Source organism: Lactuca saligna, chromosome 7 (genome assembly GCF_052625555.1).
Source record: "Lactuca saligna cultivar CGN05327 chromosome 7, ASM5262555v1, whole genome shotgun sequence".
Classification (NCBI taxonomy): domain Eukaryota; kingdom Viridiplantae; phylum Streptophyta; class Magnoliopsida; order Asterales; family Asteraceae; genus Lactuca; species Lactuca saligna.
Genome location: NC_136423.1, coordinates 6308000 through 6331321, shown reverse-complemented (window position 1 = coordinate 6331321; position 23322 = coordinate 6308000). Strand labels below are relative to the sequence as shown.

Genomic DNA, 23322 nt, shown 5'->3' with positions numbered 1-23322 from the left:
TAAGACTTACTTGTCTGGTCCTTAAATGAAAAAGGGTTATTCATGTTCCTGACCTCCTTGCCTGAGGAATGACGTGGTACCACTATGAATTGATGGAAGATCTATGATTCTAGACTGAAACGAACTCTATGATATAGAAGTTAAACCACTTTTTGTTAATGAGTTAACATTGTTTATGATTCACATTGATTCCACCTTAGAATGACTAAAACAATCTATTCTTGCCTTATATTCTTCTTTAAAGATTTATGATTTGGTGTAATGTACCATACACAGATGAGAACTTGAAAAATCTATGTCAATGGTTAAGCTAAAACACCACATCTTATCACATGCATCATACCACTCTTGCCATTTTTATTCTACTAAAAGTGATTAATAAGTTAGCATATGAAACCACACGTCGATGAAATCTCGCAATACTATGTTAGTGAATGGTAGTTCACAGCTATATTATCAGGAGACATCACAAACTTACTAGGTTACAAGCTGCAACTCTGATACACTGATCGCCTCCTCCAAGTTTTATATTTGTTGTTGATGTCAAAAAGGGGGGAGAAACTTTCAAACTAGTAAGTGTTATTAATCTGAAGAGAAGCAAAATCTAAGAGGGGGGGGTAAGCTGATAGCTAATATCAACTTTCTATCAGCTCGTCGTCTACTAATCCGCTGAAACTCATAAATGCTCTACTGTTGATAATTAAAAGTATGTAGTAATACACTTTCTTAGGAGGGAGCATTCGTTAAAGCTGAAGAACTTAAAGTTTCAATCTTACTCTCAGGGGGAGCACGAGCTGAAGAATTTTGAAGATTAGTTTTGACATCATCGACTAGGAGGAGATTATAAGGTCACACCTTATGATTTTATGAGTCAAACACTATATACGCTGACCGCCAGCATCAGTGCCAACATCAGCACCAGCATTTCAAGACATTATCAGTGTCATCATGAAGATCAGCTTCAGTGTACAATTATATAATCTAATGTAATCTTTGTATATAAGGTAATTATACAGATATGTATACAATAGATAGAAGATCCAGTAACCTTGTGATAAGGATCGGTTCTTAGTATAGATTAGATAAAATCCCTTCAGTCGAGGGATATACTAGTATAGATTAGTATATATACAATATTAGGGTGAAACCCTAATGCTTGTCTCGGTGACCGTCTTTGTGACAACCTGTTTCCTTGGTGAAAACAAACCCTTCCTTGGTGAAAGACAATTTTGTGAATACTTCGTGTTCTTTACTTTTTTGTTCTTAATTTGATTAGTTTGTTTGTTTTTGTTTATTATATTTGTAGTGTATCTGATTGATACAAACCTTCAAGAAAGTGATATTACATGACTTTGTGTGTTGTCCATGAAATTGGTACACCCATTAAGAGCTTAGGATTATAGATTTGTACTTTTTGGGTGGCATTAGGTAGATAAAGTTTGAAACTTTATCCATCTAGACCTTAAGGAGAAAAGTCAGGCATGATTGCATCGCAACTATAGGAGATTTCATAGTTACGATTTTGATGCCACTCTAATGTTATTGGAAATACTTTTGATGTTATCACTATTTTGAAAGTAATGAATGAATACTTTAGTTGAATTAAAAACAAATTTTCATCTAGTATTTTTGGGACGTTACATGTCACGTGGGGTGCGACGCGCCCATTTGAAGGTGTTGCTCGTTCTCTTTGTTGCGCCAAAGCCCTAGGCCTCGGGATTTGGGACCTACTGAAAGGTACTAACCTTTGTGGTTTTGTCATTTACCAGCCTCCAACCTTCCAGAGCAAACCTTATCCCTCCTTTGAGTGGTTTTATTAGATTTTTTGAGCCTTAGAGTGTTGCTTAAACAGAAAGGCGGTGTTTTGGTGATTCTTGAAGAATGAACTAACAACTTGGTGCACTGTGAAGAAGGATCCAACTAAGTTTTGTTCTCTTATCATCTTTTAGACCTTGGAAAGGTATACAGATTCAACTTTTATGATTATTTCTCTTAAATCTAGATTATGGGTGTCAGCGTGGTCACTTTGGTCCCACAATACGGTCTTTCTTGAAGTTTGGAAGAACTACATAACCTCATTTGATTAGTTCATGCATGTAGATACTTCTATATAGATTAAAAAATAAAATCATGCATGCATTCCCTCAAAGCCATGCATACGATTTAGTCTTTAGGATGAAATTTGGAAATTAGGGTTTATGATCTTACTTGTTAAGGGTTGTGTTCAGAAAGGCGCATCACACCTATTTGGGTAACCGCGACGCACCTATGGAGTTTCCCCAATTATTTTGTCGCGACACGATGCATCTATCTATAGTCGCGACATGACTAGATGGTCTTTGACTTTAATCGTTCACTTTTTTTATTAGTTTGACTTTTGGTCAAACTATGAGGAATGAGTTATAGACTGAGGTGTGACCTCTGATTGTTGTCTAGGTGGTTCATGCGACTATTTCTTGCAAGGTCATGTGCGTAGCTGTGATTCTCCAACTTTCATTTCAAATGAGTTATCTCACTACATATATATATATATATATATATATATATATATATATATATATATATATATATATATATATATATATATATATAACTTTTGTATGATAGGATGTAGATGTATTGTAGTATGTTGATTACGTAAGTAGGCTAGTATAGTCTTTTGTCTATTAATTGTTTGATTTCTTGATTGTATGATATGTCAACATATTATGTTGAGTTGATGGTGGATCGGCACTAGAGCCAAGAGCTGAAAAATACTCGTATCTATGGTTAGACGTGCACTAAATTCATTAACTGTCATTGATGACTAGACATACACTAGATTTGTTAGTCACCGTTGATGACTAGACGTGTAATAGAGCCGTTAGTCGCCATTGACCGGGTGGATCAGCACTAGAGTTGAGAGCCTGTGTTTGTATGTATTGTATATGTATTGTGGTATGTAGTATTTTGAAAGAACTCACTAAACCGTTAACGTCGTTGATGACTAGACATACACTAGATTTGTTAGTCACCGTTGATGACTAGACGTGTACTAGAGCCGTAAGTCGCCATTGATGACTAGACGTGTACTAGAGTCGTTAGACATGCACTAAAGTCGTTACTAGAGTCGTTAGACATGCACTAAAGTCGTTAACTTTTGTTGATGACTAGACTTATACTAGATCTGTTAGTCACCTTTGATGACTAGACATGTACTAGACTCGTTAGTAGCCATTGATGGGGTGAATTGGTACTAGAGTCGAGAGCCTTTGTTTGTATGCATTGTATATGTATTGTGGTATGTAGGATTTTGGAGGAACTCTCTAAACTTTATGTTTACAATTATTGATTTACTAATTTTCAGGTAGTTCTTCCAATCATGAGAAAGCTCCAACTTGATTGTACGACATACGCATAGCCACCGATTTATTTTGGACTTCAATTGCTATGATATTTTGACACATCTGGATATTATGGTTTGACGATGTTTTGAAACAATTTACTGCGTTGATCTTTTATGAAAATGTTTTGGATTTTATTTATGTTTTCAAAAGAAAAAAAAAATGATTTGAACTTTAGGATTTTACAAGGAGTAGACATATAGGCCTGAAAACCCAAACTAGAGAGAAAAAACAATCATAACCGAACCAATATAGCACTTAGTATACGTTTCGGTTTGGTTTTTAGTTTTAGTTTTTCCCCAGTTCAATTTCGATTCATACAATTTTGGTCCACTTTGGTTTCAATTTTAACCGGACCAATTTTGCGTTTTTACCAAAGTTTATAAATATATTATTTTTGTGTTAATTATGCATTTTGTTAATCACATTACTCAACTTCCTCCCTTTTTCTTTTATTAAATTTTAATATATAACTTTTAGTAAATCTTAATGTATCATTTTAATGTTCATCACATATTTTGTTAACAGAAAAACTCAACCAAATTAAAAATACCGAAACAAAACCAAATAAATAAACGGTGAGACGTCTAAAGGCGCCAATGTGCATCACTTTTGTAATACTATGAATACATATTTGCATTTTAAACCCAAATCCATATTTTATTGCACCTTTTTAATACATTCGAATTTGGACTAACAAACACATTAGGTCCTAATGCGGTTTTGGTACCAAAAAACCAAAACCAAACAGTTACCATATACTTGTATTCAGTTCGGTTTTCAGTTTTCACCACATTCCAATTTCATTATTTGATCCAGTCCGATTCCTAAACCATGTTCACCCTTATTTACAACTTACATCTGCTTACTCATGATCCTTATTTCACATGTCAGGTTATCTATGAAAACAATCATCTATACACGCAACATTTACTCACCATTATGAAATTCTTATGGTATTGTAGATTTGATGATGACGATGATGGTGATGATGATGATATTCATATTATTTCCAAAACATTCTGAGAGTGTCATCTGACCTCAAAAAAGCACGAACCCATGCTATGAACTTATGCACTCCTACAACTTCATCCTCTTACAAACATGTTAACATTATTCTACTACAAGTTAAAAGACCAAAGAGCAATAAAGTTGTTTCAATGGTCTTAAAAGTACAAAAATATACACGCAATCTTGCAACATAATAGGCTTTTTAATAAAAACAGAGACAAATTAAACAAAGTTTTACCATATTATATATGAGCTTCACTTGCCACAATTGAAGCCACCACAAACTGAGAGAACTATAATCAGAATCAAGGCAATGATGATTCCAAGAACTATTAGTTTTATCTTCATATTTTGCAGCCACATTTTCCTCCTTATCTGTGTACCTTGTGTCCTAAAATCTTGTGCCTGCAATCAATCATATATATACAATTTCAAGATATAATATGGTGGTGCTTTTAAAGATAATGATAATATAATATCAAGAAAAACTTAATTGAAGCATAGATTGACTGATCCAAGATTTCTTATAGCACAATTATGCAGAAGTAAATTAAGAATTCAAATTCCCTGACCTGAGATCGAAGATTCTCTGTTTTATCCACAAGGAGCTCTATCTTCTCACCTCGATCCAAAACCTGTATATGCAAAAAAAACTACAAGATCAGAACAAAATTCCTATAAATTACTTGAAGTATATATTTGATCATTTAACCTAAACATAAAACGCCCAAAAAGTATTTTACATTTTTACATTTTACCTTTTCAATGTTCTCCATCATCACACCTTTGACTTCTGAAACCTGGGCTTTGACCTTTGAGAGCTTGCTGATTTCATCAGGATGATCTACACAATACTGCATCTGCTCCTTCAGTTTGGGTCTGCTCATGGTAAGCTCAGTCATAGATATATAATTAGCTTACAAGGATTTACACAAATATTGTGATTAAAATGAAGAGTGGAGTGGGGTTACCCGAATTCTTTGTTAAGACTATTGGCAACAGCTGTAGCAGCTTTCCCACCACCATATTTCTTGTTAAAGTCGTCCTTGGTTCGCTCAAGAAAAGCCATGGGCACTTGTCGGCCAGCAGATTCAGCAGCCACAACACAGTATGCTTCATGATTCAAAAGCAGTAGAATAATAATCAGTTTTGCAATGTAATAAAGCATAGATCGGTACATTACAAGTCTGTTTGTCACATAGAAACCCATTAATACAAAAAGTTCATTAATGGAAGTTCAGTAAATTATAGAAATTATACTCCATTATAGAACTATCAACCAAAACCACATCACGATTCACGAATCAGATGAAGCGGAAATATGCATCCATAACAATTAGAACCGACTAACAAGCTTTCCATTTATAAAATGTGATGCGGATGAATGAAAACCCTAGAATCACATCTAAAATCGAAGCTGTAACTGAAAATTAACAGAGAGAAGTTCGTGGATGCTTACTGAAGCCATCTTCAACAAGGTAATTGAAGGTGTGCCCATCGCAGTTGTATGTGAACTTATTGTTAGTTGCGGGAAGCTTCTGGAGGCATTGGGAAGCAATAGAGGTGAAATTTCCGGTGAACTCTGTGTACTCTGCAAGAATCACGGTCCCTCTGGACACAAAACTATAGATCAAAGATTGTTGCCCCATATTGATGATGGTTATAGGAAGATTGATCTACAAAACCCTCTCGCAAAGTATGAAACCGTAGCGGCCGGAAAAGAACCGCTTGGAAAATGGAAGAATCTGATCTGATTTTGGGTTTTCGAAATCGTGGGTTGAAAGGAAAGTCCTTTTTTTTAATTTAATTCAAAAATGAGGATAAAGATGTAAGGCCTATTTATTTTTACTTTTCTTTTATATTAGTAAATCACGTTTATTATATATTGTAGGAAATCGATTGTTTTAATTTTTTATATACCGAAAGACAGTTAAGGACAATCACCATTTATGTGGAATTATAATGTTTAACACAAACGACAATAACTACAAACAACTCACATATTCCAGAGTATTATCAAATCTCCAAAACTAAGAGTGTGTTTATCATTTCATTTTAAACATTAATTTTAGATAAAATGATTTATTGAAGGCTAATAAATTTTAAGATAATGTTTGGATTAGTTTTTGAGGTGAAAATTTCAATAAATAATTTTTTTTTAAAAAAATATTTTCTTAGCTTATGTTACATGTTTTAAAAGATTTTTGAGTGTAATATTATCTTCTACAACCCAAAAAATTATAAGTTCCAAAAATTTAGAAATCGCAACTTATTGAAATCTTATTTTTAAAAAGTTAATAAAAAATTATTTTAAAAAGTCTTTTTTTTGTATTGCTAAACATTTTCTTTTATTTGTCAGACTTTTCAAAAAATCAATAAATCAATAAGTTATTTTTAAATGAAATTTCAAATACAATCAAAGGGCATCCATAATTGTGAGTTCAATTGGAGAGTTGAATGAGATGGCAAATATATGTATCATTTAATGGATGAAACTCTACTATTGTGATATGTCATCTTGACATTCAATGAATTTGGAGTTTAATGGCGATTGAACTTTTCAATGGAAAAATAAAAATTTTTAATTCTTAAATATTTACTATAAATTACGTTTTGTAACATTCTATTAAACTTTGTAGAGTTCAATGCATTGTATGAATATATATATATATATATATATATATATATATATATATATATATATATAAGTTTAGGTACCAAAACTCACTATAATTAGTTGTTTTGTTTAATATAATCATTATAATGTTATTAAACTTCAACTTTACCTTGATTTACTTCGAAGAGTTTCGAAATTTCACTATTGTTTTCCTCTTATATCACTTCTTTTTGCCGAACACCTAGTAGACTATATATATTAGAGTTGAAAATGAAAATTATGTAAGAGGAAGATAAATGTGAAATTTATAAAAATCTTAGAAGTAAATCAAGTTAGAAGTTGAATTATAAGAACATTGGACAATTACAATATACACATAGGATACAAAACAACATAGTATGGTGAGTTTGGGTACCTAAGTTTATATACCCTTAAGGGTATATTCACTTTTCCTATATATATATATATATATATATATATATATATATATATATATATATATATATATATATATATATATATATATATATATATATATATATACACTAGCCGTTTACCCGCGCAAAGCTGCGAACGACAAATAGTTTGTTTCGACAATTAATTCCTTTTCGATGGAGAATGATTATTTTCAATTCAATCATTAGTTTGTTTTAGGAAACATGTCATATTAAAAATAAAGAAAATTCATGAAATTATCAAATTATAGGGTGTTGAGTATTTATTTGGATTTAAAAAGATATGGTCAAAACCTTGTAAGGGAAGATTTATAGGAGTTTATTTAAATTTTAATATTATTTTATTAGTGATTAGTTGTACAATTAGCTTAATGATTTGGACGTCTTAAAAAAATATTATTATTTTATTCAATCTATTTTTAGAAATAGTGAGATTTGTTTTATAAGATAGTAAAGATATATATAATTGTATGGATCGTAGAAAAATAATGTGGCAATCCGTTGAAATCTATAAAATTCAATGCATTATGAATGTCCTAATATCAAAGTAGAAACATAAGAGATCCATAAGATGTTTTTTATTTATATATTTAAAAATAAAATAAAATAAAATAAAATAAATAAAAAAATAAAAAAAATAAAAAACTTCATCCGCAACAGGTTTTTCATTAAAAGAAAATTTTGTGACCATCCCACTAATCAAAAAGATTACTAAAAACATCAATGATAATAAAGTTTTTTCACAAACTTTTTCGTGCAATGTAAAGGTTGGAATAGAAGAAGAAAAATAATAATAATAATAATAATAATAATAAATAAACTTTAAATGATACTCATAATAGTAAAGCAAACGGAATGAAGTTGGTGCACGTTTAGGCTTCACGGAGTGGGATGCGGTTTAGAACCGCGATGTAACACCGAAATTTTCAAAACATAATTTTCATTTAAAATAGTTTATCTCTTTAACACTTTTCATAAAAATCTCCTTTTTGTTTTAATTACAATACACGACTCTTTTGTTCAATCACTTAATAACCAGGATCTTCAAAACAAACTTTTCCTCTGGTGTGTACAATCTAGCCGGTGCCGTCTTGTGATCTTGAGAAAACCTGAAACACATAACACAAAACACTGTAAGCACGAAGCTTAGTGAGTTCCCCAAAATACCACACATATCACATACTAGCCACTCGAGTATGCGGGCCCTTGGGCCCTAACTCTGTGGACCCTCTGGTCCTAGCTCTGTGAACCTCCCGGTTCTAACTCTGATATACTCTGATATATACACACGGCATAAATCACATAGAAATAATGCAGTGCAACACATCAGATAGATAGCATACAATAACTCTGTCACATAACTCTAATTACCTACCCAAGGTAAAGTATAGTGAGAAGACTCACCTGAATCGCTCCTCCTTCCGCCTCCTCTTGCCTTGGTCACCTCCTTCTTGCAATCACACCAACAAAATGATCAAAAGTGGCCTCTCCTTCCTCACAAACGCTCTAGATCTCTTAGGGTTTCTCTCTGGGGTTTGGTAGCTCCAAATGACGGCCCTATGGGCCTTTAAATAGGTCTCAAACCTGGGAAATTAGGGTTTCATTAAACAGCGTGGACTCGCCGAGTCCACTCATGTGACATCCCCAAAATCTCGACCAAAAAAGACCGATTTTCATTTATGCTTTTAAAATAATTTCAGAGTAAATCCTTTTGATTTGAAAGAGTTGCGGAATTTGTTCCCAAAAACAAAGTATGATAAAATAAGATTTACCAAAGCATTTCTTAAAGAAATGTATTTTTCATTATATTACAATACTCGAGATGTCATGTTCCGAAAAACAGACCAAAAGCATAAACATTTAAATATAGACCTTACAACAGTTATTTACAACAACAGGTGTATAATCCAAAAATAACTTGACAAGTCATCCAACTTATACTCTGGCGCCACCACCTATAATACAAAGAAACTGAATGGGTCAGGCTTGGGAGTCTGGTGAGCATATAGGGTTTTCAACCCACAATAAATAATTATATTTAATTCCACCAACCAACAATAACCCAATTACCCATTCCCGTTATTCTCACTTTACATCCCTAAGACAACTAACATAAGGGACCTAGTCTAAGAATATTTCATCGGGGCGACAACACAAGCTTCGGGGGTTCCTCAGCAATATAAGTCAAATAAGACAACCATGAGGGGGATGGAATACAGTGAATGAATATCCAAGTTCATTAACACCTACTGGTGGCGAGCCTGCTAGTGTTCCACAAGACTATCTAGAAAAGTCTGTGGTCGTCATCTAAACTCCGCTAGATGACTGAATCAAAAACAACATCGAGGCCTTTCATCTGTTTATCACACGTCAACTATCTACCCATGTTCTACCTGACATATTAGTAGATAAAAATCTATATTTTTATACATAGTTTAAAACCTGTATAACATTCTCATTCAATACATATTCCAAAACAACATATGAGACACGTACACATAACACGTATTTCATAGAGAATAAATCGTATCTATGAGATAGAAGAAAGTGAATATACATTCACACATATAACAAAAAAATATACACATAACATGTATTTTATATTAAATACTTAATAATTATGCGTTAGAAGAAAGTAACCACACACTCACTTGATCAGAAGATGATCGGACAACACTACGGCTTGTAGAAGTAGTATTTTTCGGTAGATCTGGAAGATCTTCACAAAAACCGGACTCCTTGCGGGCAGAGATTCGGATCGGGAATTACACTTCTCGGGATCTTCGAGGCTTCGGGACTTGCTTCGGGGCTCGGGAATGATACCGGAGCTTCGGGATAATTTTTGCACAAAAAACGATGCAAAAACGCGAGAAAAATGAAAGAAATGAGCAAAGAAGTCGGTTGCCCACGACACCCTTTTATAGGGGCTGGAAGTTCGAATTATGCTGGGTGTAACATGGGATTACGCTGGGCGTAATGACGATAGGGTCGCTGACTCCCCCCCTTGGATAATATCGGATAATATATATTTAAATTAAATATCGAAAATATTTAATAAACTTCAAAAATTCATATCTTCCTCATACAAACTCCATTTTCGACGTTCTTTATATCCACGCGTAGGTGAGACTACGATCTACAACTTTCGTTTAGACTCCGTCAGCTAATTTTGACGTTATTTTTATTATTTATTTTTAGTAGGTCGGGACAGGAAAACTCCGTTATAAATTCATAACTTCTTCATCCGACGTCCGTTTTCGCCTATCTTTTTGTCGTTTTACTACTATTAACGACACCTTAGATTCTTATTTAGATTATTTCGGCTAAAAACCACTCGATCTCAAATCGAGTATTCGGGCTGCATACTGCTAAGTTGAAACTTCGAAAAATCATAACTCCCTCATACGAAGTCAGATTTGGATGTTCTTTTTATGTACGCTCATGGTTTAACGAACTCTACGACTTTAGTTTAGATTGCTAAGGCTAAATATCATTCTAACGTAAATTTCACTTTTTACGTCATTCAGCGTTGCCGGTTCTGTCGCGAAACTTCGACAAGTCATAACTTATTCGTTATAACTCGGATTTCGGCATTCTTTATATCTTCGGAATCCTTGTTTCGACCACTAAATCTTTATGCAAAGATATTAGGATTATCCCACACTTCAAATTTGACGTTTATTTTATTCTTAATTCATTAAATTATAATAATTAAGAAAATAAACACATAATTCACATACTACTCAAATATTTCATCACTATGTGTGAAACCCGTGTATTACACGGTTTGATTAAAAAAGTTAAATATAAGGTGTAAATATTAAGTATTTTCTAAAGTAAAATTTTAAAAAAAATATAAATGAAATGATGAATAAGTAATTCAATCTATACTAATAAAAAAATTATTATTATGTTTTAAAAAAGCCTGTTGAATATGAATGTGTAAAAATTAACAATTTTTTAAAGTAAACTTTCGAAATAAATACAATAAATAGAATAAACCACAACGACCATTTATGTAATTTGTCTTAATTAATCTATACTAATAAAACTAATTAATATAAATTCACAAATGGAATTCATTAATATATTAATAGAAATAAAAATTCACAAATGGAAGGTTTACTATATACATTAACTCACATTAATTACTATGATGTAAAATTTAATAGGTGGAAATTGAATAAAAAAGAAAAAAAATACAAAAATGACAAGTGGAAAAAAATAATTTTAAAATTATAAGAAAATGACATGTGTCAAATTTAATAAGAAGTTGACATTTGGCAAAATTATCTTTATTTATTATGGTAGATTAATAATTCAAAAAGAGCTACAGGGGTTAACCTAGGCTATTACATCAATTATAATGGCTAGCCTAGAAACGCGGACGTTACAATTCTCTCCCCCTTAGGATGATTCCGTCCCTGGAATCACACATCAACAAACAAATGCAGATAGTGACTCAACATGTCACTCTCCGTTTCCCAAGTGTGATTTGACTCATTCGTATGTTTCCAACGGACAAGCATTAATTCGACCATCTTACGTCGAAGCTTCTTAGTCTTTCGGTCAACAATTGCCTCTGGTTCTTCAATTAACCTCTTGTTTTCATCAATTCTCAATTCAGAAATTGGGATCATATCTGGAACTTCTTCCGTGAACTTCCTCAAATAACACACATGAAAAGTGTTGTGAATTCCATTCAGTTCTTCGGGTAATTCGAGCTTGTAAGCTTGGTTCCCAATTCTCTGAAGAACTCTAAATGGTCCAATAAACCTTGGACTCAACTTTCCCCTTTTACCAAATCTTATAAGTCCCTTCCACGGCGAGACTTTAAGTAAAACCGAATCTCCAACCTCAAAAGTCATCGGTCTTCGCTTCTTGTCAGCATAGCTCTTTTGACAATCCTGAGCTACTAACATTATTTCTCTAATTATTTTCAACTTTTCAGCGGTTTGATGGACCATCTCGGGACCCATAAACAACTTTTCCCCAGCCTCAAGCCAACAAGACGGCGTACGACACTTTTATCCGTACAAAGCTTGATAAGGTGCCATCTTTATGGTTGAGTGGAAACTATTATTGTAGGAAAATTCTACCAAAGGTAAATGTTCATCCCAGTTACCTAGGAATTCCAGGGTACATGCTCTCAGCATATCTTCAAGTGTTTGTATTGTTCTTTCACTTTGACCATCAGTTTGTGGATGGTAAGTTGTACTTAAACACAACTTGGTACCCATTTCCTCTTGTAGACTTTTCCAAAACCTTGAGGTGAAACGGCTGTCACGATCTGACACAATCGTTAATGGGACACCGTGAAGCCTCACAATTTCTTTCACATAAGAATTCGCAAGCTTATCCATAGACCATTTCTCCTTAGCTGCTATGAAATGCGCACTCTTAGTGAATCGATCAACGACCACCCAAATCATGTCGTGACCACTTTTCGTTCTGGGTAGTTTAGTGACAAAATCCATTGCAATGTCTTCCCATTTGCCCATAGGCACAGGTAAAGGTTCTAAACTCCCATATAATAAAATATACTCATCTCCAATCAATGTATGAGTACTTATCAATATATGAGTACTTATCTGTAAGGAATTAAATAAAATTCAAAAATAGCAACACACTTCGGAGTAAATGCAAAAATATCAACGTGATTTAGGCAAAATGAAAAAAAAAACATAATCGTATTTCAGTTTTATTATTGCATTCTTGATATATCATATGAACACCTAAAATTGTTTAAAAAAATGTCAATATGTCAACATATTTTCCAAAATCATGTTCAATAAAAGTACATATATATACCTTATCTCAAAACCGTGTAAGGATCCGTCAACGGTAAATAAATCCTATGTGTGATGAAGAATTGATTTTGAGTAAAAAACACTTTCTGTTCGTCTCTCTTAAGATTTTCCTGAAAAAAAAAATACTAAAATTGCTCAGTTTGAGGCTTTTATGTTATAGTTAATGTAAATTGCTATAACTGGTACTTTGAAAAAGTATATTGCTAATATGAACATGATTTAGGTTTTTATTTCTCTTTCTCTATCATCAGAAAGAGGATAAACTAAAACATATTAATTGATGTTAACTGAAATGACACCAACATAGGTAATAATACATACCTTTCTCTTGAGGAAGATGCAATTATGAATAAACAAACATTTCCTGTTGATATCTCCTTCAAATGACTGAAAATTATACAAAAAAAATGCTTAGTTAAGGGCTTTTCTATTAGGTATATTATTGAGAGATATATAGAGAGGATAAGAGTTAAACTATAAGAAAGTGTCGGAACCTGTAAATTTAGAAGCATAAGCTTCTCATCAAGAGAAGCAACAAAGAAGTAACAACCAGTAAGAATCGACACATAACTGTGTATTGCAATCATCGTGTAGATCTAGATGTGAGATAGGGGGTTCTAGATGATCGTTTGATGTGGTCGTTGTGGTCGCCGATTGTTTGGTTGCGTTTGGGTATTAAATGGACCGACTGAGGTCGACATATCTCTTATTGAGGTTATCGATGATGAGAAATAGGGGATGCTTTGTGAATGAAATAGTGTTAGATGAGTGTCGGCTTCTTTAGGGTTAGATATCTTCCTACAAAACCCCCATAACAAAACAACGCAGATACGGATTATAAGAAAAAATAACAAAATTAATCATGTAAAATTGAAATTCAAACAGATACATTAACTAAAAATGAAAATCATACCACAAATCTTGACCGGTGCTTCGAACTTCAACGAAAAGATACGCAAAGTTCGGCTGATAACACTTCGAACTCCAACAAATATTGGGTTCTTAGAATGAGATTGAAAGAGAATCTGTAAAATATTAACTTCGAATGATAAATATTCAGAGAGAAGCATCGAAAACGACGATTATGGGAAGAAGAAGGGTTTGTGCGTCGGCTCAGAGGAAAAAAACGTAGAAGGAGGAAGAAGTGGGGGTTCGCCTTTAGAATATATCGTAGATCAATATTTTTCTCTCTACATTAATATCAATTAGGAAAGAGTCCATGCTTCGCATGGGTTGGAAATAATTTAAAGTTCCCTAAAAAGAAAAAAAAAAAAATTGGTTGGAAATAATTTAGAGTTTTGTAAAAAAAATTGACCCAAAAGTGATAGTTTCCAAAAACATGTAACAACCAAATGCAAGAGTGTACAAATGCAAGAGTGTACAGTACGGCTGAGTACCCATTCACGAAGGGGCAAGTATCAAAATAGAACAATGTTGGAAAAGGAATGGGTCAAATTGACAATTGAACATATTTGTGTGGGAGGAGATTATAGTGGTAAAAATTGAAGGGATGAAAACTGTAAAACCCTTAAAGAGTGGTGGCAGAATTCTAATATCCTAAACTTTAATAATGTTAGAAAAATAAGGGGTCAGATTGACAATTGAATATATTTGTGTGGGAGGAGATTTTAGTGGTAAAAATTGAAGGGATAAAAACTGTAAAACCCTTAAAGAGTGGTGGTAGAGTTCTAAAGTCCTAAACTTTAACAATGTTGGAAAAAGAAGGGGCCAAATTGTCAATTGAACATATTTGTGTGGATGGAGATTATAGTGGTAAAAACCGAAGGGATGAAACTATAAAACCCCTAAAGAGCGGTGGCAGAATTGTAAAGTCATAAACTTTACTGTTGAAACAAGCTATGCGCTTTAATATATATATATATATATATATATATATATATATATATATATATATATATATATATATATATATATATATATATATATATATATATATATATATATACCAATCATCATTCTCTGATGGCTACAATCTCTTGCGTTGATCAATGTTTGAGGCAAATAGTTTTGAACTTGAATTAGGTTGGAAGTATATTTTCCTTGAATCATTTCCAAGCTGATCAATTTTATGAAGATCACCCAACGTATCAAAGTTATTGAATTTTCTTTGGTGATTGGGCAATATTGAAAAAAGTTAACACAATATTTACATGCTTGTCAAATGATATCACCAATTCATTTCCGCATTATCTGTTGTGTTCTTCTACTTCAAGTCTCGCAAGAGATTGTAGCCATCAGAGAATGATGATTGGTATATATATATATATATATATATATATATATATATATATATATATATATATATTATAAATTGCATATGACAAATTAAATTATACTAATTTTGATATTTTTAGATGCTATTGGAAAAATCGTTTGGGGAACACTAATCAAGCCATTCTATGCATTTGAAATATTTCTCAAAAATGAGATGTAAGTATATAATAACATAATGTATTATATTTAAAAATATATTAACCAACTTTGATTGTTATTAAGTGATTTAACAATATTTTGTTTAAATGAATAAGGGGTATATTACAAACTTGATGTTCAATTACATACCAATGAGCCTTATGATACCATTGTATGTTGCGATATTTAATCAATCCATAATTTATGTCTCTAAGATGAAGTTGGTCAACCTAAATTTACGTAAGTTAACTACGGGCAACATTATGTATAATTTCATTCTTTACATATTAATTACTTTAATATACCATATTAATTGTATATTACATGTTCGTACATATAATATTTTGGTTTCTACTACGTTAACTAGTGTCACGTTGGAACCAAGAACACCAGAATCGAAGAGGATAAGAATTAGATATAGGGAAAATATTTAGTTTTTCTATAGTTGTTTGTTTGCGGAATATGTGGTAGTTATTTGTTTGTGGATTTTTAGGTGGTTATTTGTTTTCGTAGTTTTTGATATTTATTTGATTCCGGATTTTGTAAAATGGATTTTTAGTACGTTTCGATGAATTAGTAATTTTTAGTTTATAAATTTAGTTTCTTTGTTTGACTATTATTTTGTATTATTTTATTTTGTTCTTTTGTTATAGGATATTTAGGTTGTGGTATATTGATTTAAACAAATGTTCTACCAATGAAAAATTACAAATATTATTTAAATATAAATTAATAGATATGCATTTGTCCGATTATTTAAATAAAAACTATTGAAACCTTTAAAGAAATATATACCGGAAAAAAAAAAAAAAAAACTAGTGAAACTTGAAACAAATATATATTGCATAAAGCAAACAAGCTTTGAAAAAGTAACATAAAAAACAAAAACCCTTAAAACATTACTTCAAGTATTGAATATATATATATATATATATATATATATATATATATATATATATATATATATATATATATCGAATAAACAAATTAAAATAGAACCCCAAATAACTATCAAATATCAAATATAACTATTTAATTTTTTATATGTTTTTCGTTTACATCATTTGTTTATATGTTTTACTTTTTTATTCAATTTTAAGAAGTTTTATTGTTACTTTTTTAAATGAATAATCTTAAATATGAGAAAAAACAACTATTATACCGTCATAACAACTATATTTTAATAATTATTTGTTAAAAAAATAATCTTAAATAAAATCTACCACATTTTAATATTCAGTAAGTATATATTGTCTTAAATATTAAAAAAAATCCCCTCTTATTTTAATTTGAATCATATTTCTTTTGTTAAAATAAATATAAAGAAAACTTTTTATTATTTCAGACAATATATACTTAATATGTATTAATAAACGGTGAATTTTATTTAAGATTATTTTTTAACAAAGAATTGTTAAAATAAAATTATTATTTTGATAGTTGTTAAGTTGTTTATCATAACAGTTAAGATTAACTGTTGTTTATCATAACAGTTAATATTTGTTTTAATTTCTATATTGATTAAGTTCGTATTAATCTTGGATTATTCCTTAACTGATAGGGTAAGTTAAAAGACCATAAATATAAATATAATTATTAGTTTTGCCTAATACGAAAAATATCATATTTTGTTTGTTTATATTCAAAAAAATGAGTAAAAAACACTAAATAAAAAATCCATATTATAAATAATTTAGAGAAGAGAAAACGGAGACGAAGGAGTTTAAAAGGGTGGTATTGGATGCTCATCAAGATAAATGGAAGGAGTGGAGAATGTTATTATCTTTTAATTTTATTAATAATTTGTAAATAAAAAATTAATTAAAATAGTTAATAAGAGAATAACAGTCTTTTTAGGTTGTACTAAGCGTACAACAAAAAGAATTAATAGGGACCATCCGAATTAAAAAAAAAATTTAAGATCTAACTCATAGATTATCCCAAATCACAAGGACCATTTGTTCAATATATATATATATATATATATATATATATATATATATATATATATATATATATATATATATATATATATATATATATATATATATATATATATATATATATATATACTATCTTATAAAAAAAATCTCACTATTTCTAAAAATATATTGAATATAATAATATAATTTTTTTTTAAGACGTTCAAATCATTAAGCTAATAGTACAAGTAGTCATCAATAAAATAATATTAAATTTTGACATGTGTTTTGAATCTTTATATTTCTCAACAAATTCTATCTCATTCCTTGAATTTCGGATAATTCAAAATTTGAATCTATCAGAAAATAAATGTTGATTCAAATATCCCTCCTGCAGATGGTTCTTTGTTAACAAGTTTTTATTTTAATCCTTACTTGTAATTGATTTCATCATTTTTAACTTTTTGTATTTTTATCTTATAAATATATTGGGTGAAGACTTTATTATATCAGGTTTGTTCCTAAAAAGGTTTTTATTATGTTTCTTTAATGTGTTGGTTTTACAGGTTCAAAGAACTCAACCAAGATGGCCAGTTATAGCATTGTATTATCATTAGTTTGTATATTTTGGCATCTTACTTTTGCAATAAAGAACGGTTAAACACAAGATTTAACATGATTATGGTGGTTTGTATATTTTTCATCTTGTTTAGTCTAAAAATGAAACCTTTTTCATCATTGGTCCTTATAATATCAAGTTTCATCACATGTACTTCCTGATTACGGTGATTATTGTCCTTATTATAAGGTTCTATATAGATTTTGTTCAATATTTTAAGGTTTCGAGAACCTAAATCAATATGATTCCTTGAATTACATACCATTGTTAAAAATGTTTTAATTTGTGACCAAACTTGGTTTAAAATCACAATGAACAAGTTGACACCTAAGTATTTTGGCTTTCTCAAAGGCCTATTTATCGACTTTTGAATCACAACACCTGATATTCTAAAGGTTTATTTTTATAAACTATTATTTATATATTTTAGCATTTTACTTAGTAGGACATTAAATTAATAAATGAATTAAGGAAAACGAAAAAAAAAAAAAAAGAGGACGATAAACAGGACAAGTGGTTTAGGTATGTATAAATGGAAGTAATAACCGTTTAGGGGGTGTTTGGCAAAAAAAAACTTACTGCTTATTAGTTTATTAGCTTATAAGTTAATAAGTAAGTGTAGGGTAACTTATGAAAAAATGACGTTTTAGAGGTTCTCCACCGGAATAAGTTATTTTAATCCAAACACTTTTTTAACTTATAATGATGTGGAACCTAAAAGTTTAGCCAAACACCCCCTTAATATGGTATGGTTATGCTCTTAAAAAATAGATATCATTTAATATTAATTTCTCGAAGTGAACGCAAAATGATCTTAACTCTAAAGAGATCAAATTATTCGTCGTCCGCCGTTTTGCGCAGGTAGACGGCTAGTGTGTGTGTGTGTGTATATATATATATATATATATATATATATATATATATATATATACTAGCCGTTTACACACGCCAAGCGACGGGTGTGATAATGGTGGTTGAATGCTGAAAGATGAATTAAACCTTAGAAATGGAAACGTCAGCGATATATATCGAAGATTTGTGAACATAAATTGCGAGATTTTGGGAAATACGGAGATAAGGAATGAACCGGGTCATTATAGCCTAAGAATAGGGGATAAGAGATTTGACATTTTCAACTATTGATCATATGTACTCTACTTTTTTTGTAATGCATAAATTGATTGTAAAAAAACATTGTATGTTTGTACGACTTAAAATTCAGCATTTGACCAAAAATGCTTTATAAGGTAATTAAAATATATACACGTTTGTGAAAAAGTTGAAGTATCAATATATATTAAATATACTAAATTAAAGTAAGAAGGACCCGAAACTAATTTTTTTAAAATAGGAAAGGATTTAAACTAAAAATATGTTTTAACTTAAAATTTTAAAATTATTTAATTTAACCAAATGAATTTGACTTCCTTATGGTTGACGATTTTGCTTTCTAGGCTAAGGCTTGGGTTGACTGAGATATTTTCTCGATGAGAACCACGTGCATCTATCACGTGAATCTTAGGGGTCAGCTAAAGTTTAGAGTGCGTGTAATACAAACCAATGGAACTAAAATGTGATTTGATCGTGACTATCACGCGTCTTGTTAGTAACGTCAGATCTGTACGACACCTTTCTAAAAGTCATAATGTGGTCCCACGAGAACTAGGCCAGAGAGCTCACGTAGCAGAGCATGGTTAACAGTGACCCTTTTGTATTCCATTTTCATACTAGTGAGAAAATTATTTTATTTTCAAAGGAAGTATAAAAACACAACATGCATATTTCCATTAACCTCTTTAATTCTTTTAGAGAGAAAAAAAAAAGACATAAGCTTTTCACTACATCATATACAAAATATTTTTAAAAATAATAATTAATTAATATAGACAAAATTACAAAAATGGTTTATGTTCTTGTCAAAATTATGTGGTTTGGTACAAAAAGTTTTCATAATGCATTAATTTTCTAATTTTAGATATTTTTAATGATTTTAGTCTTTATTAATTTGAAAATACTATTATACACCTCATGATTTTCTTTTTCCCTTTCTTTTAGTTCACTTATTATTTATTATATTAAAAAAAGAAAAAATATATATAATTTACTCTAAAATATCGTAATTCATCCGACACCTATAATCACCACCACCACTACGATTGTTGTCATATACCACCATAATTACAATCAACCACCATGTCACTGAACACCACACCGTCATCGACCACAATCATCATTGATTAAAGGCATTAAACCCTCTGGAGGGATTCGACGATAGAGTGAAGATAAGGAGGCGAGTTCCTGATCACGTACACACACAGTTGTTTGTTCTTGTTCTTGAATCACACAGTCAGTTTTCTGGTATTTCTCTTTAATACACACAGATACACATAAGAACAATCAATTTCCTGGGTTTGCTCTTCATGAACAATCGAATTTCTGGGTTTGTTTCTATAACTGAAAATTGGTTTTTGAATATAAAAAAGAAAAGATTATGGGCTTTTAAGAAAAGATTATGGGCTTTCAAGAACAATCAATTTTGAATATGAACTGAAAATTGATTTCAAGAACAAAAGAAAAGAATATGAAAATTGATTTTATATCATTTCTAGCTTTATGGGTAAATGAAATCAAAGAAGTAGATGGTGACACTGAACCAAATCAAAGTTGAAACCATCCCACATATATACATGACAAAGTAATGAATGTAACACTCGTTCCAATTATGTTTCTCTTGGGAATATATCTTTTATACTCTTAAAATGTGTGCTTTTGGTGACCATGATATGGTGGGGGTGGGGGTGGGGGGGTACTACGATGTGGTCACGGTGGACAAGGAACGTACATCTTGTATCCACCATGATGTGGCAGGGACTGAAGTGCAAAACCCTAACTCTCGGGCCTATAGCTCTATTTAAAGGATGTGATGGCTAGGTTTTGTCCACCCTCAAGCTCTATCACTCCCCAGAAGTACAAAAACCAACCCTAGTCTCCTTGTGTGCATCTTTAAGCTTATTTTTGGTGTTTTGTGGCCTTGAAGGAAGAGAGGTGCTCTAAGTGCAAGTATTCAACAAGAAAAGTTCTTCACCACCTTCTTGTGTATATTTTGGACATTTGTAAGTCCATAATGTCTTGCCTTTTCTTCAACCTTTTGTAGATTTAGGTTTTGAAGCATATTTCTTCATGCTTATGTCGGTTTGTGTAACGTCTCATTTTCACAACCAAATTTTTTTGGTTTATTAAAGTAAAACTTTCCAATTATAAATCCATTATTAAGAAAACCGTTTATCCCAAAGTATATTTATTGGAAATCAGAGTAATATAAGAAACACGAAATCCTCAATACAGCTAGGGAGTGTGTACATTTCCGCCTTTGCCTTCTCGCGATCACTGATAAAACTTGGAAAACATAACAATTAGGTAAGCAAAAAGCTTAATAAGTTCCTCCCAAAACACCCCCATACGACAAACATACAAGCATGCATAACGGCGCACAATTGTTGGATTGGAATGACCAGGACCAATCAGTCCCCACACTGGAATGCCAACATGCAACGGGTCCAATCAACCATCGGTCTGGAATACCCAGGGTGTGTTGGCCTACCACCACAACCCAACCGCTCATCCTGAGCCTTCGTGCCTACAACTTACAGATGTCCCGCACTGGGTATCTTGGCCTACAACACAAAGCAGGGTCGCCTCAACCCACTACCACCATATATCAACATAGAAACAATCAAGGATCAAGTAGGCACATAATACAAGAAAACATCAATCATACAACTCACTACCGCCTACTAGTCCTCTCACAACACATTTCCCTACTACCAACTAACCACCATGAAATACGCACATAAGTAACCAGAGGTGATATTAGCACCTGAACAGATGATCCTATTCTAGAGCCACAACCAAATAAAGAATAGATAATAAAGCCTAGATCAAGAGTTTTCAAGCTATCCTACATGACTACATACAACTTATAGGGCACTCAACTAGATGATAACCAATATACCACTACTATAGTATCTTATCATATAAGGATATATACACAGATCTAAAAGATCACTACATCACATCAACATCCTATATACCATGATACATAACCTAGTGGGCTGAAATTGGTGCATTTGACCCACATGTACAATGATAAAAATTTACCTGAATTAAAGAACTCTGAAACACTGCGATACGATCCCTTTTCAATATTGCTTGCACCCGCGAATCCACTAACACAAAAACCAGATAAAATCTTAATTAATATCCCAAAATCCTCGAGTTTGACCCAAGGTAAAACTTGGTCAAAATTCAACGGTCAACGAAAGTAAAACTCAAAGGCTGATGAGTACGCCCATCGTACTCAATCTACTCCTAACTTACGCGGACCATGGAGCCTGGGGTGTCCCATGAGGACCCTAAATTTTTTTTATTAGTATAAATTTTTTTCTGAAAATTTTCTTTTATATTGCCTTTATACTCCGAAAAATAATTTGGGCTACCATATTTTTTTAGGTATTTTCTAAATGGTGAATCCAATTACAAACTAGTCTATGAAGTAGTCCAAACTTATTAATTCCAATGGTCAAGTGCACAACATAAGATTTAGCTCAATACCAATTAAAATTTTGAAAATAACCATTAAGAAAAATCCAATCGACGTTCCTTACTTCGAATGCCGACTTGAGACTCATCTCGCTGGGAAAAACGTTGTCACTGATGCCCTTCCTTTTTCTGACCACGATCAATCAATAGTCATTGTTTTTTTCCGACGAAATCCCCCGGTGGTGGGTGATTGTTGATCAAAGTGGTTGATAATGAAACAAGTAAGTAGAGATGTAGTTATTATTTTTTTGGTTAATTGAAATTTAATTTTTTGGCATTGTGTCGAATAGATAGAAATTCCCAATTAGGATTGTTAAATTAGAGACTTGGGGTTAATAATTAGTGATTAGTTGTAGTTGAAACTTGAAATCAAGTTTATAGTTCACATATTTTGATAATTTGATTATAAGTTGTTATTTATTGTTGAAACTTGAAATCAAGTTATAGAATTTTTGTTGACTATTGATATATTT

The 23322-nt window shown here is 31.5% G+C and overlaps 1 protein-coding gene across 1 annotated transcript; it reads right to left on the bottom strand.

Moving 5' to 3' along the window:
* Positions 1–4419: 4419 nt before the first annotated feature.
* Positions 4420–6184, bottom strand: LOC145005287 (vesicle-associated membrane protein 722). Its single transcript, XM_078964366.1, has 5 exons — positions 5854–6184; positions 5366–5507; positions 5153–5273; positions 4967–5029; positions 4420–4799 (listed from the first exon to the last, which is right to left on the bottom strand). The coding sequence occupies exons 1-5, from the start codon at positions 6041–6043 to the stop codon at positions 4650–4652; spliced, it is 666 nt and encodes a 221-aa protein (XP_078820492.1). The 5' UTR covers positions 6044–6184; the 3' UTR covers positions 4420–4649.
* Positions 6185–23322: the final 17138 nt, after the last annotated feature.

What these genes read in the sequence shown, in the direction of transcription:
- LOC145005287 (XM_078964366.1), bottom strand. Translation starts at nt 6,043, where the DNA reads ATGGGGCAACAATCTTTGATCTATAGTTTTGTGTCCAGAGGGACCGTG. An exon ending in CCTTGTTGAAGATGGCTTCA is followed by an intron (nt 5,508 to 5,853) that starts GTAAGCATCCAC and finishes TGAATCATGAAG; the next exon opens with CATACTGTGTTGTGGCTGCT. An exon ending in TGATGGAGAACATTGAAAAG is followed by an intron (nt 5,030 to 5,152) that starts GTAAAATGTAAA and finishes TTGCATATACAG; the next exon opens with GTTTTGGATCGAGGTGAGAA.